Source organism: Lutjanus erythropterus, chromosome 17, assembly GCF_056507025.1.
Source record: "Lutjanus erythropterus isolate fLutEry1 chromosome 17, fLutEry1.hap2, whole genome shotgun sequence".
Classification (NCBI taxonomy): domain Eukaryota; kingdom Metazoa; phylum Chordata; class Actinopteri; order Lutjaniformes; family Lutjanidae; genus Lutjanus; species Lutjanus erythropterus.
Genome location: NC_139333.1, coordinates 31,408,900 through 31,424,133, shown reverse-complemented (window position 1 = coordinate 31,424,133; position 15,234 = coordinate 31,408,900). Strand labels below are relative to the sequence as shown.

Genomic DNA, 15,234 nt, shown 5'->3' with positions numbered 1-15,234 from the left:
AGTTTTGACTCATGCTATGGTATCATGTATCATATCTTCTGTTATCTTTATCTTTGTTGTTTTTCTTTGTCATTTATGACAGTAAATGAAGAGCCTTGAACTGTTGGTTGGACAAAAGAAGCAATGTGAGAGCATCACTTAGGGTTGTGAGAAATTGTGATGAGCATTTTTCATTATTTTTGACTGCAGACTGAATGATTTATCATGAAAATAATAGGCAGATAAATGGATAACAAAAATAATCCTTGTCTGCAGCCATAATAAGGAGAAATATGCATAATTAACAACAGCTAGAGTTGTCATGTATAGCAAACTTTCTTATAGACTCAACAGCATCAACATTTTGAGATTCCCATCATCTCAAGATTGTCTCTATTTAAGCTATTTTCCCTCTCGTTTCACTCTGTAAACAACAGCCAGTAGCAACAGGGATTTTCATACTGGTGTTGACCAAAACTATCACCACATGTGAAAGCTTCCATGAGCTAGCTAAGGCTGGATCACATATGAAAATGTGAGCCTGTTTAAATCTTATTATCTGTAAAATCAAATTTGAAGTGAAGTGACTTGTTGCAGTGCCATCCTTCCGTACCTCTTGTTCTTTCTTCCTCTCTCTGCTCTGTCGGTCCCTCTGTTCTTCTCTCTCAGCCTTCACTCTCGTCAGCAGCTCTCCCATGTTGTGGTTCTTCTGCTCAGAGAGGGCAAGGGCAGCCTCTGTCATCTGCAGTCTATGGGACATCACGACATGATCAGAGTTATTGTACATTATGAAACATTAGTGAGCGGTGCATCGATGATCTGACGGTGATGTCTGATGCAATCAGGATGACACAGACTGTAGCATGTACACAGGCACACAGGCTGGCCAAAACAGGACTTGTACAACCATTTTACTGGCAGAAAGGTCTTTGCCATCTTTGTGGCAGGATATCAGGACAGGTAAGAAAAAAATCTGCTGTCATAATCGACCCACACCACCATCAATATTTTCATCTTTGATGAGGCTCAATATTTAGTGTAGTATTTGTCAGCAGCAGATGTTCTGGCACAACAGTCACAGAAGGAAAATGCTGTCATATGGACTTTTCATATGTATCCCTGGGCTATTCTTAAGCCTGAGCTAAGAGTTAACCTTGGCCTAATTTAGCCCCTTTTCACACATGTATTGTTAAGCCATGGTTAAGCTAAGCCCAGGGCTATATGATTCACACTGTATTTCTACTAGCCCTGGGTTACATGTCTGTCGGTACAGCAACAAATATGAACATTTTAAAATGTTGGTTTCACACTGACACTTTTTAGCCCCGTGTTTAGTTGATTTTCAGGGGATAACCCCACAAACTCAGGCCTAACCCTGCTCTGAAGCAGGGCCAGTAGCCCTAGGCTAAAGTCAGGGTTAGCACACTTTGGAATGTTTCAGGATTGTGCCAGTGTGAAAGCTTTCTTAGCCTGGGGCTGAATGCAGTGTGAAAAGCATTGAGAGTCAAAAGCCAGAAACACACACAAAAAAACCCAACTAAAAACAACCTAATTGTCAAATCAGTAAATTTCCTGATCACCTAATGACCACGTCCCTGTTTTCATGGCATCTCAACATGAGCTGTGGTCTCACTGTGTGGCACTTTCTTGACCTTGTAAATCATTTTGCCTGTTGTGGGAGGAAAGGCTCAAACAGATGGGAGGTGCATTCACATGAGGCATCACAAGGGGTATTTTGGTGGAAATCTGGTCTCACTTTCACTTCTACTGAAGCCCAAACATTAGAGAAATTCAAGCATGTGTTTCCTGTAGGGGTGCAAATTCTGTGTGATTGTGTGTGTATGCATTTTCCTCTGAAGAAATGGTACACAAAACATACATTATCGATTATAAATTAAAATTATTTAAAATTCTGGTATTGACCAGCTCCACACTACCGGACTACAAATTGTAGTGTCACACTCATACTCTGATTATAGTTTGTGACTGTCTCAGAGCACAGTGCAGGGAAGTTTCGTTGAACGGAAAGAGTTTGAGAACAGATGTCTCAGAACCTCGTCTGTTTCTGATTACATCACTCAGCTGCCAGTCTGCTGATTAATTAAATAAGAGCAAAGCAAATACTCAGATCACATGTGCAGTAATGAAAGAATAATTCTTACAATATAAATAAACTATTTGGACTGATTGCCCTCCAAATAGTAGATGCTTTTAAATTGGCATAAAAAATTAAATGTACAGCAGGATCATTAGTTATTAATGTTTTCCAATGCTTTTATAGTTTTCTGTTCACCAGTATTAACTGTACATGTACAAATGCTGTACTTACTGGCCTCTTTTATATGTGTATTTTTTAATTAACTTACTCCTCTCTGACAGTAATCTCTGAAAAAATCTCTGAGTTGCAGACAAAAAATATGTTTGAGGATGATGACATTGTAAAAAATTCAAAATTCTGTAATTTGAGATTCTTAAATGTGAATACTTAGCTTAGCTTTGGGTTGGAGGGACATTTTATGGAGCAATCAATTATGAAAATAATCATTAGTTGCACCCCTCACCTACACAAAGACTGTGCTGTTGTTCATATTGTGAACATGAAATAAAGGAAAATGAAATGCTTACTTGGCAGTGAGAGAGTTGACAGCTGACTTCCTCTCATTCAGAGCTTCCTGGAGTTGGCCTATCTGCATGGAGGTGGACCTGACCAAACAGAAAAGAGGTAATGAGGTCATTGCCATGAGGTCATGGATTCAAGATGAGAAAGGTGCACAGTGATTGTTATACATACAAACATAGCGAACAATGTGCTGCTTAAATAACTTCTACATCTCCTGGCTTTATTCCCAGTGCAAATGTGAAGGGTTAATAGCCTCTCAGTTATAAAACTGTACAGAGTCACACCTCAACTCACCTGCTGGAGCGTCCTATCTCTTCCCTCTGCATGTCTATGGTTTCCATCAGGCTCAAGAACTGAAAGAGAGGACAACCAAAGACATCAGCACAAACATTATCCTAAATCTGCTGTACTTCATGAGTACTTGAAGGTGATATTCCACACAAATTCTTGTGTGTATCCAAAAAAGGTCCATAAATTCATATTTAATGTAGCTACAAAATGTTTAATCCATATTGGATCATAGTGACTGCACGCAGCTTCAATTCATGTCAGCTAAGACGAATCAGGCTTAATTTCTCACAATATTTAATGCATTTTACCATAAACTTTATTGAAATCAGTTCTATTCTGGATAATTAATAACATTCTAACTGAATAGATTTAACTCTACTTTCACTTTAAAAGAGCAGTGTGTAACTGAACAAGCTGATTATAAACACCTCACCTCACTCTCCCCATCCAAGCATGTAGGAGAATCTACGGTGGCTACTAAACTCACACAACATGTGACAGGCCATATCCGTCATTTCACTAAAAACATGTCAGCCAAATGTCAGCCTCATGGTGGCGCTAGAGTAAATGTCCATCAAATGGTGCTTTTCCACTGGCAGTGAGTCAACCCGTGCTGTGCTGATTTGCATTTCCATTACCACTTTCATGACTCAGCACAGTTTGGCGTGTCTGAGATGGACCTTCTCTGCAGTGGGGCCAGTCCCGCCTCCAAGTGGGCTGCAGTGAAGTCTCACCAACTCCCTCAATCTGCCCCTCAAACAAGCAAGTGTTGCAATAATTAACTCGTCTGTGCAGGAAAGCAGAGAAAAAGATGTTTCCAAACTTGTCTCTGACTGTGTGTTCAGCTCTCAGTACTTTAGACCTGATCTTTAGGATTTGAAGTTTAATTTCTCTCCTGGTTCGCTGTTTTTATGTTCAGATAGCTGCTGAATTTTACTGTCATTTTAGCTTTCAGCTGTACAGGAGTCAAGTTAAGTTACTGCTGATGAAAACTGAAGGTTTTCTAGTTTTGCTGCTTCATAGTGAAAGCTTTTGAATACAACAATAACATGGGACTTACATTATAAAGAATTTATAGGAAGTTGAATGTTTAGATGCTGTTTTACAGCTGCTCAACTCGAGCTAAGCTGCTCGTCTTCAGTCATGAGACACACCTTCAAGTGAGTAGCTCTGTTGTAATGGAAATGCAAACCCCTGCTGTGCTGGGCTGATGTGCCAAGTCAAACCGAGTCGAGCCAGGCCAGCACGTGAATAAAAAAGGGGTATAAGTCAGTAGAATTCATCCTGTGAAGATCATGAATGTCTGAACATAGCATCATGACAAACCATCAGATAGTCACTGAGATATTTCAGTCCAGACCAGTGGCTATAAATACAGGTGGATGATGTCTCCACTTCCTCTCACTATACAAAACTAAAGTCAAAGTATCCCAGATACAAGCGCTGCCATCTTTTGCTGGTGACATCATTTGGAGCCAGAGTCAGTGCAGTAGTGATCGCGGTTGGAATTGTGATATTGAGGTCCCACCCACACAGCCAGCTGACTCAAACACCAGCAGCGCTCAGCTGTCGGTCACAATGTGACACTCCCTTTTTATTGCATTGAAAAATAATTAAAAATAAATTGAAAACGAAAAATAAAAACTTGAACAAAAATCAGCATGATAACAACTACCTAAAATGAGAGCAACTATCTTTAGGAAAGGTTTATTTGATGTGTAGTTTGATGTTTTAGTTTGATCCATGTCCCATCTAATCTAGGATTTATGAATTGTACTGCAGCTAACAACCAGGAGAAGGAGAAGTTTTGGCTGCTCTTTTGGGAAGAGTTCATGTTGCTCATTTCTAATATATATGAATGGCCTGGACCAAATTGGTGGACCGGCGGACCTGAAAACCTCTGCAGCGATCTGCATGGCATGCTTCTCACTGAGTGTAAGTTGTTTCTTTCTTTAGTGTGTGGTTTACCTGCCGGGCCTTTTCCTCCTTCAGTGTATGAATCTCCTTGTTGAGGACCTGGCTTCTGCTGTGGCTCTCTCTCAGGGTGGACTGTCTGTCTGAGTTGTGCCCTGTGGTCTGCTCTTAAAGAGTTAACAACAGGAGCAGAAGGGTCAGGAGTGAAGAGAGAGAAACATGGGTACAAAGCAGAGGACAGCATGCTAATAGGTGTCACAGAGTGTATCACATTCAAATCCACATTATAGTAGTGTTAACACTCCCAGTGGTGACAGGTGTAACATGATATTCAAACTTAAGCCTTACTGTTACAGTTGTAACCACAGATGGGATTATGATTTCCTCTGAATATAAGACACTGAGGCACAACACTGTATCTCACCACCAGCTGACCTCATGCTGTATGCCTTTATATGTCTTTAATATATACACAGTAGGATGTGATAACATTGTGCCATGAAAAGCTCTGTGTTTTGTACTTTACTGTGTGCTTGGAGTCAAAATTATGTTAAACATTTTGGTCACACTAAGACGAAATTATTCTGGTTTGGCATAGCAGGCAGCGCTATATAGGGCTCAATTAATCACAATAAAATCATGGCCGAGTGCAATATCCAAATTGCAGAACTAGAACCAAATTTCTATTTTTTGAGAAAGGAAAAAAATATGTGAGAAAACACCATTATAATGAGGTACTGTAGTGCTGCACAGGTGCCTTGGTCTAAAAATCTTGTTTTTTAGATGGAAGAAAACATGTTTGTTTGGTATAGACTTCAACATAATCACGACTAATAGTTTCTTTTTTTCATCAAAAATGAAAATTGTAAACTAAAAATGATCATTCCCACTAATCGTATGGCATATTTCAATCGCAATTTCAGTCAAAATAATTACAATATGACTTTTTTTTTTACCATATCATGCAGCCCTGGGTGCTATACATATCATCAGCAGCGATACCCAACCCTCAGGAGAAGCTGGATGTAGCTAGTTACTGTGATTAGCTCACAAAACAGAGGAGAAGCCAGGTGCAGGGTAGGGGTATGGGGGTGTGGGGTGTGAAGAGAGGGTAGAAACTATTTGCATATTCATGAATCCTTGAATACTAAATGAAGGCAATGTGTAGAGCCAAATGTAAGACATTTTATCAAAGTATCTGAGCTTATTTTGCAAAAAAGAGCATGAGCTGAGCATGTTATATTGTTTGAAACATGACAGGAAACATGATGGTGCTGTTACTTAGTTTTAGCCATAGTTTAGGTTAGGTTGTGCTGGATTATACCTCTTTTTACCAACTGATATCCAGTCCAGTGATTTTGGCCAGTATCAGACTGATACCGATACTGAGTATCAGAGTGGCTCATTCCTAAATCTGAGCGCAGCGCCACGCCAAGAGTAGGTGCCACCCCTCTCTCCGTCGGAAAACAAAGGGACAGCCAGCAAGGAGCACTTTTACAGCTGATCATGTGGGAGGCCTCGAATATCCAGAGTTGTGTGGCACAAGCTTGAAACAATACAGTGAAGAGAGTGTTGAGTTTTACTGTTGAATTGTATTTTCAGTTCTGTGTGCAGCACAAACTGATTTCCATCCACCTCAGTGGTTGTAAGGCTGAGGAAGAAATGCCAGAGACAGATATCTCTGAAACCAAAACTATCTGAACGGAGAGTTACCTCCAGAGGGAAGTGAGAGGATATGTTATGGGGTTCTTCTGTGTCGTTTAGATGAACCGACCCTTTAAAGAGGCAGACAGGATGCAGCTGTCTGTTTGTGGGGGCAGTGTACTATGCAAAAAATACAAACAAAAACTTTGTTTGAAAATAAGTTCATGGTTCATACAGCTTTTTAAGAGTAGACTTTAAGCAATGTTCAAGAACTTATAAATGCAAACTGTGAATTCCTTTATACCCACTGCAAACAATGCACAGTAAACTGTCACTTTGTTTATTGTATCAGCTGTTCATATTAACTTTGATTGTTTATTTTGAACAGGATTATTTAAGACTTGCAAATTTCCAGAGTAAGAGATCACCAGAGGTCTCATCTAACTGTGATGATGAATATGACAAAGGGATTGTTTCATTTTATATATAAATATAAAAAGATTTCTGGTTTTGTGTGATTATTTTGAAAATCGTTTTTTTTTTAAGTCAAGCATGTTCTCAATCTTTAAACATAACAGTTAAAAAGAAACATTTTCCAAACTTTCAAGACTTTGTACAAACCCTGTGAGTTGCACGCATTTAGTAATGCAGAGCAAAAAGACAAGGACAGACACACAGACACACACACAGACACACACACACACACACACACACACACACACCTTACCAAGTGCTTTGAGTGTGTCACTCGGTATGTTGTTCCCTGCCATTTCCAGCTGCACTACGCTCTTGTTCTTCTGCAGACCCTCCAGCAGAGACCTGCCGCCCAGCAGCCCAATGTTGTTCCACCTCAGATCTGTGGACACAGTCAGTGACACAGGCTGGAGTCAGTGTACACCAGAATACAGTAAGAATCTGCTCTTTAGTTCCTCAAGCAGGGGGTTACATTTATCATTCTGCATCTTTGTTAAACTCAAAAGCAGATGCTTTTTTCTGTCAGTGGTTGCTGTGGATCCCGTGAATCAGTCAAGCCTATGTCCCTCTTTTAAACCCCTGCATGAATAGCAAGTAAGACAAAAATGTTGTATTGAAATTAGTTCAATTTTCAAGTGGCAAAAGCTGCACTAAAACTTCACACAATAACATCAGCAGAAAATTTACTAAGCTGTGCCTTTAAATAATGAACGCTTATCCTGTGACAATTACAAAAAACTCATGCAGTCATGATTACATTCAAGTTAAAGTGAGTAAGTATAATACCAGTGTAATATCTTACCTAATATGAGCGTAACTAGTTGATTTTTCTATTAAATTAAATTATATTAAAGGGATAGTTTGTTTTTCTGTAGTGGGGCTTCTATGAGGTACGTAGTCAAAGTCAGTGTGTTACCCACAGGAGATGGCTGTCAGACAGCCTTTTATGATAGGATATGCTGTTATAGAAGCCAAGTATCACTCTCCAAATCAAGAAATAGTAGTTTTACCTCACAGAAGACAGGAGTTGCTGGTCTACCACAGGAGAGCAGAGAGAAGAGGCTTTAAAAGTATCTGCCTGTTGAGCTCGCAATACCTCTGTAGCTAGCTAACTCTGGCTAAGTACCTCATACAACCTCACTTCCAATAATCCAAACTATCCCTTTTAATCATTGTTGACTTACTTGTGGAACCTCAACTTAAACGCAATCCGTTATCTGTTTGATTTCATGATATATTAGATATATTGTGATTATACTTGGTACAATCAAATGTACCTTAAAGCTATGTAGACCACTGATACAGGCCTGGTGGTTGATGTATGATAAATAATAACAATTTAAATTGTAATGAGTCAAACTGTTCAGCCCTGTTAACAGTAATATGTGTGATCCCCAACCAATCTTCTGACAGACAACAAAGCAAAAACTTCATGTCACTTAATAATCGACAGATTCTTATAACCGTAGACAATTGGCCTTCAAATTGCCGTAGTCGTAATATATTTTATCATGTGTCACCTAACACTTCCACAGTGTTGTTGCGTTTGAGTGCCAGAGCGAGCTCGGCCGCTCCGTGGTGGTTGATCTGATTGTTGCGCAGGTCCAGCTGTGTCAGCACGCTGTTGGAGGCCAAACCTTCACAAAAGAGTGAGAAGGCTTCGTCCCACACCCCCAAAGCATTCCACTCCAACACCAGCCTGCAAACAGCATTTACAAGTTTTAAGCATCATGTGCTCTCTGCTGCAAAAATCCTGTCTTGGAAGACATACAAGGAGTGATTAGTTGGCTACAATATTTATTAGCAACTAGTCAGCTGTGTTAATATTTTTCTGACCAGCCCACACTGTGAGCAGATCTGAGAGTAAAGGACTAATCTTCAAACTAATATGCTCAGTTACTCCAGTGTTTCTCAGGCAAATGAGCAAAGAGCAGACCAAGGAACCATCCAACTTAGGCAAGACTGCTGGATGAATTACAGTAGAAAATACATGATGTGATCTGTCAGACTAATGTGGACAGCAGGGGAATAACACATAATTCCAACCTTATGTGAACTTTAATCAAAGTACTTGAACAATGACAGTTTAGGGGGGCCAACAGCAAAGTTTAACAGGTGAATCCAGCCATGGTGACAGCAAACATACTGTAGCAGCTCAAATTAGGATTGGTGATTGGTGGCATTCAGGAGTTCTTGAGCATAATCAATGTTGGCTGCATCATAAATTTTATTAATAAATAATAAGTTGTTTTCTTTGCATGACCACTGACAGATGGGTTTTGTACTTTTTTTAAACACATAACCTCACCTAATTGGCCTACATTAAGATTGTGTTTTAAAATATGACTGGCCAAAGTAGCAATTACACAAAGTGTGAAGGAAAAAAAAAAATTAGTTATTCAGCTATTTTATACCAAACATGTATTCATTATTTCTATTCATATTTCAATTATAACATCTGTAAATTTTACCTTATTTGTAAAGTTGATATGATTTGATCCAGAAAGTTCTTTCTTGACTTTGGAAATAGAAATTTAACTAAATCATTTCAACTCAAGGTCCCCTGACTAGCCTTTTTCATGAGATGTAGGTGAAAGCACAGGAAACAGTAAGTGGACCTTGAATTCAGAGGTGGGAAGTAACTAAGTAGAAATACTTTGTTACTGTACTTAAGTACATTTTTCATGTATCTGTACTTTACTTTAGAGTTTATTTTTCTGACAACTTTGTGCTTTTACTCCCTACATTTTAACACAAAATTTCTACTCCATACATTTCAGAAGAGGCTTGTTACTTTTCATTTTGATGCATTTGAGTGGAAGTATTGATCATTTCTATTTTGTGTCATTGTGCACCACCTTCCCAACATCCTGACTGATTATAACCTAAATAGATGGAACAGTAACACATAGAAAAGAGAAAATAGAAAAGTATCCACTGATGCATGTCATGCATGACAGATGCAACAAGATGAAAACGGCATAAAAGACACAAAACAAGACAAAAAAGACATTAGACTAAAAATGGCATAACTAGATGAAAGAGACATAAGACAAAAAACAAAAAAGACGTAACGATGTAATAAGACAAAAAAAAAAAACAACATAAAAGTTGTAACGATGAAAAACTAAGACAAAAAAGACGTAGCAAGACTAAACAGACAAGAAAGGGAGACTGGACCTCAGAGAAAAGGTGAGGTTCCGTTAGCTTTGCCCAAAAACAGCCTGTAGAAATGTTCTTCAGAAATGTCCTTTACTTTTATACTTTTAGTACATTTCAGAGTTGAATCATTACTTCTATTTTTTGTTTTGTGTTTTTTACACAAGTATCTGTACTTCTACTTGAGTACAAAATGTGTGTTCTTTTGCCACCTCTGCTTGAATAAGAGTATTTGTCCAAAATAATTTTTTATTTGCTATTTCACAAAACAAAAATTACATTGCACATTAAAGTGCATATCTGCTGGAGTGACAGAAAATATGCTCACATGAAGCACGATTCTCACCTGCGCAGAGTTTTGTTCCGTGCCAACAACTTTCCCAACACCTCAGCACCTTTGGATCTCAAGTTATTCCCCTGTGAACAATATTAACCATCGATCAAATATCAATAAGCATGTTTCATATAGAAAAAAACTCCATGGAGTGTGGAGAGTATAACTGTACCAGTTTTACCTTCAGATCCAGGACTTTTACAGTTATGTTGTCAAACAGTCCAGTCAGCAGCACTTTGGCACCTGAGAGTCACACAAAAAAGGAAAGCAGATTATCTCATGCATGATGTCACACTCAGAGCTTCATCTTTTCTCAAGTCAAAGTGCTTCTCAAGCAATTTCAAGGTGCAGTTTCAAGTCTTTCCAGCAACTTATAGCTGCACTGTAAATAACATATTTATATCCATACAATCAAAATGATTATTTCACTTCTTCATCACATTAAATCAGATGTTATTGTGCTATAGACCAGTGTTTCCCAACTCTGGTCCTCAAGTCACACTGCCCTGGGCCCCGTTTCCCAGAGCCTTCGTAGCGCTGCGTTCGTCGTAAGTTGTATATAAGGTCTCCCAGGCTGTTTCCCAGAGTTGGGAAACAGCCTGTAACCTTAAGAGAGACCTTAAGATACAACTTACAACGCAAGTAGCGCTACGAAGACTCTGGGAAATGAGGCCCTGCATGTTTCGGATGTTTCCCTGCTCCAACACACATGATTCAAATGATCAGCTCATCACCAAGCCTCTGCAGAACAACCTGATCATTTGAATCAGGTGTGTTGGAGCAGGGAAACATCTAGGGCAGTGTGCTGGGGGGGGACCAGGGACACACTGGTCTATAGACAACCCAAATTATATTTTGTGATGGCATTCTACAGAGGGGTGACAAATTACAGGAAAACACAACAAAGTTTCAAATGTGTCACCTGTCTGCAAGAAAACTTGGCATCCTATATAACCTGGTTGAGCCAATATCGGACTTATTTTATTTCTTTATTTAAAAAGTAGGGCTGCAAGTGATGATTATTTTCATTATTTATTAATCTGTTGATCATTTTCTTGATTAGTTGATTACTTGGTCCATAAAATGTCAGAAAAAGGTGAAAAATGTGAATTTGTGTTTCCCAAAGTCCAAGAGGACATCTTTGTTGTACCACAACATATTAAGTTTACTGTCATCGATGAGTAAAGAAATATTCACATTTAAGAAGCTGAAATCAGATAATTTGGACATTTTGGCTTAAAAATTACTCAAAACATTTAACTGATTATCATAATAGTTGTGGATTAACTTAATAGTTGACAACTAATCGATTAATTGACTATTCATTGCAGCTCTACTATTCAGTCAGGCAGCCATTTGTTATCAAAGTAATGCGATTACAGTTTCAAGCAGTTTCAACTGAGAAAAAAAAAACTTTACAAGTCTGATTAATTAAACTCAACAGCTGCAGCAGTACTGACAGCCATCCCAATGATTTTTAAGAAGTCTGATTTTTTATGGTAACAGTAAATGTAGAAACCAGGTTATTCATGTAGAAACCAGGTTATTCATGTGAAAAATCTAAATATGTATCAAGCAAATATTTGCATTTGTAGATTTGTGTCTGCTAACAGAACCTACTCTTCAGCTGGGTAACTTCCAGTATGATACAGCAGGGTATACTGTATATAAACTGTTTGTGGATTTGAAGATTTACACACCTTCCTCACTGAGCATGCAGTCACTGAGCGACACCTCTGTAAACACGGTGTCTTTTTGGAGCGCCCTGGCCAGCACAGAGCAGGTGTCTGCAGACAGGCTCTGTCCACTCAGGTCCAGTTTGGAGCCCTGAGTGGCTCTGTTCTCCTGCAGCTGAGCCACAACACTCTCCTGAGGCTCCACACCTCCCTCCTTACACAGACGCAGGTACGTCTGCCTGAAGTCCTCCATTCTGGGTCACCAGTCTGTCCTTTTCATCTGAGGTGTATGACGCTGTCTTCACAGCTTCCTTCTTTATTCTACGACCTGTTGAAGAAGAGACTGAATTTACAGACAAGTGATGAGAGGACTAGATGACAATGGCAACTGTTCTGGTCATTGATTTATCAGTCATAAGTCATTTTTCAAAAAAAAAGCCAAACATTCCCAAGTAGTAGCCTTTGAATTGTGAGGATTTGCTGCTTTTCTTTGACTAATGTGACTGTAAATATTTTTGGGTTGGCCTTCAGGACATCATGATGGGCATTTCTTATCATTTTATTTATGGACAATGGGATAAATAGATGAAATGAGAAAATAATTAAAAGACTATTCAATAATGAGAAAATAAATGTTAGTTGCAGCCCTTTTACGCAACAAATAACACAGTGTTCAGTAAATTATGGGCGTTATAGAACTGAAAATCAGTTTTATAGGACACAGATGCATGCTACTACTGCAATAATTCTGTCTTTCCTGCATCAAGTGTGTCTGAACTGCACCCTAAAGTTCGGTTGGTAGATAGATAGACATGGTTTCAGATTTGTGTGTTGTTATATTGTGATATAAGTGTTGTCTTTCCCTGGCTTTAAAAGCTGCATTACAGTACAGTGATGTAATTTTCTTCTTCAACACTTTGTGGTGGGCTTGGCAGGAGAAAAAAATCTAAGCAAAAATGAAAATGCTTTGAGATGTTTAAAAAAACAAAAAGAATATTTGTGGAACTCACATACCTGTGGCTATGTCTGTTTTGTTTAACCATAAAGTGCAATATTTTTAATGTTTGATTTTGAAGTAATCCAGATTAGATTACATTTTTTGTAATTCAATGGTTTATGTTCCTGCTTACAAAAATTGCCATGTAAATTGTATTCAGTGACAGACTACATTTCAAAGTAATTTGACCCAACCCTGAGTAAGCAGATAATGAAATCGACGTCACACGGACCCTCATGTACTTGCACATATGGAAAGTATCATTTTGTTTTTAGTCATTACATCCACATTACTGATGATTATTTATCAGAAATCTCATTGTGTTAATGTTTTGTGAATGAATCAAAGCCCATTCTTACAATATTGTCAAAATATCAATAAATATTTGGTCAAAAATATTGTAACATTTGATTTTGCCCACGTGTCTTTCTACTGGTTATACCATCAGTCAGTGAGTAAGTGGACGCAGACCTGCAGGAGGCCCAGAGTCAAACAGTCAATCAGCTGCCTTGATGAATTGCATGGAACTCTTGTGTTACAACTGTTAATTGACTGTCAGTGCTTCCTAACTACCGACTTCATCTACCAACAGGACAGTTTCTGACTGGGCATACAGTACATGGTTGCTTTATCAGGTAAAGACTTGTCAGATACTATCAGTGTCCTGAGCTCTGTAACACACAGTAAAGTTAATAATTCAGAGATGTCCAAGACATCTGTGTTAAAGCTGAAACATACCACCACTTCCACTCAGTTCAGTAGAATCAGTTGGCTACCAGCATTAATTAATTATTACTAGTAAATTAGAAAATCTAAGCAGTGTGGTAAGAAACAACCAGTGGTGAAAAGTAATTAAGTACATTTACTCAAGTACTGTACTTAAGTGCAGCTTTGAGAAACTTGTATTTTACTTGAGTATTTCTATTTTCTGCTACTTAAGACTTCTACTGCACTACATCTCAAGGAAATAGAATTTTTACTTTGTCTGACAGGTTTAGCTACTAGTTACTTTTTAAATGATGGTTATTCATCTCCTTCTTTCCAGTGTTTCCAGATGTGTTGATTTTGGAATGTTAGTGAAGTGTTCCTTTAAGGATAAAAAAAAAATCTCTTCCTTCTTTAGCTAAAATATTTTAAAACCCTCTTGGATCAGCTGGAAAATGCATCATCACAGGCTGTTGGATTTATTTATTATTTATATTTATTTTATTCTATTATTAGATATAATAGTGAAAGACTGACAGTGACCATTTTACTGCACCATGATTACTTGTACTTTTACTTTTCATATTATTAAGTACATTCTGCGGATAATACCTACTGCACACACTTTTAAGTGAAGTTTTGAATGCAGGACTTTTATTTTGAAATTTGTACTTTTACCGAATTTGAACACTTCTTCCACTACTAGCAACATCTAGACTTGACCATGCAAGTACTCCACTGTGGTCCATAAAAACTGTAGCAGTTTTGAGTGCATTACAATTTCGGAAAAAACACACACGATGTAAACTTTAATCTTCCCAACACCAACACCACCAGAATCACCTCTACAATTCGGCAACAACTATACATAACAAATACAACATATTAATTAGAAATTTAAACTTTGACAACAGTCAGATTAGCTAAGAGGTTGGCGGAAGCAGCAGTGTGACACAAAAGTATCAAATTAAAAGTAATAAATGCTGATGGTGTGAAATAATATATGTGCCGAATTAGAATATAGCTTCTGTTGACTTAGAAACGGTGCAGTGTTTTATTCTACAAGATATGTATCGTCAGGGTGAGCAAGCTAAAGTTATATAGCCAAGTCTTGAATGAGGGTGTCGCGTAATGTTATCATTACACTCCACGCGCGCCAAAGGCTCATCCAGGGCTTTCAAAACAGAGGAGCAAGTTTATAAAAAATAATCATATGTTCAGTAAAAAACAAAACAAAACACAGACCTCAGAGACTGCAGAACAACTATCTTCCTGACAGTTATTGTTGTTGTAGACAGCACAGCTGACAAGCGCAGGAAGCCAAGCTAAGTAACTAGGAAGTGTGTTGCGGCGCAAAGCATCTTGGTCAACGTAGTCTCTTTTTTCTGCATTCTTTATTTTGTCATAGAAAAAAAATCAAAAATCAGAATATTACACGTTT

At 38.3% G+C, this 15,234-nt stretch overlaps 1 protein-coding gene across 1 annotated transcript in view; it reads right to left on the bottom strand.

Moving 5' to 3' along the window:
• lrrc45 (leucine rich repeat containing 45) overlaps positions 1-15,138 on the bottom strand; it is a 33,208-nt gene extending 18,070 nt beyond the window's left edge. Inside the window, exons 1-10 of the mRNA XM_084741239.1 lie at positions 15,039-15,138; positions 12,116-12,419; positions 10,597-10,658; positions 10,428-10,498; positions 8,443-8,621; positions 7,176-7,304; positions 4,859-4,971; positions 2,894-2,952; positions 2,605-2,682; positions 593-728 (exon numbers count right to left, since the gene is read on the bottom strand). Coding sequence (XP_084597365.1) covers positions 593-728; positions 2,605-2,682; positions 2,894-2,952; positions 4,859-4,971; positions 7,176-7,304; positions 8,443-8,621; positions 10,428-10,498; positions 10,597-10,658; positions 12,116-12,344 — 1,056 coding nt within the window. The 5' untranslated portion in view covers positions 12,345-12,419; positions 15,039-15,138. The remainder of the gene's footprint in view (positions 1-592; positions 729-2,604; positions 2,683-2,893; positions 2,953-4,858; positions 4,972-7,175; positions 7,305-8,442; positions 8,622-10,427; positions 10,499-10,596; positions 10,659-12,115; positions 12,420-15,038) is intronic.
• Positions 15,139-15,234: the final 96 nt, after the last annotated feature.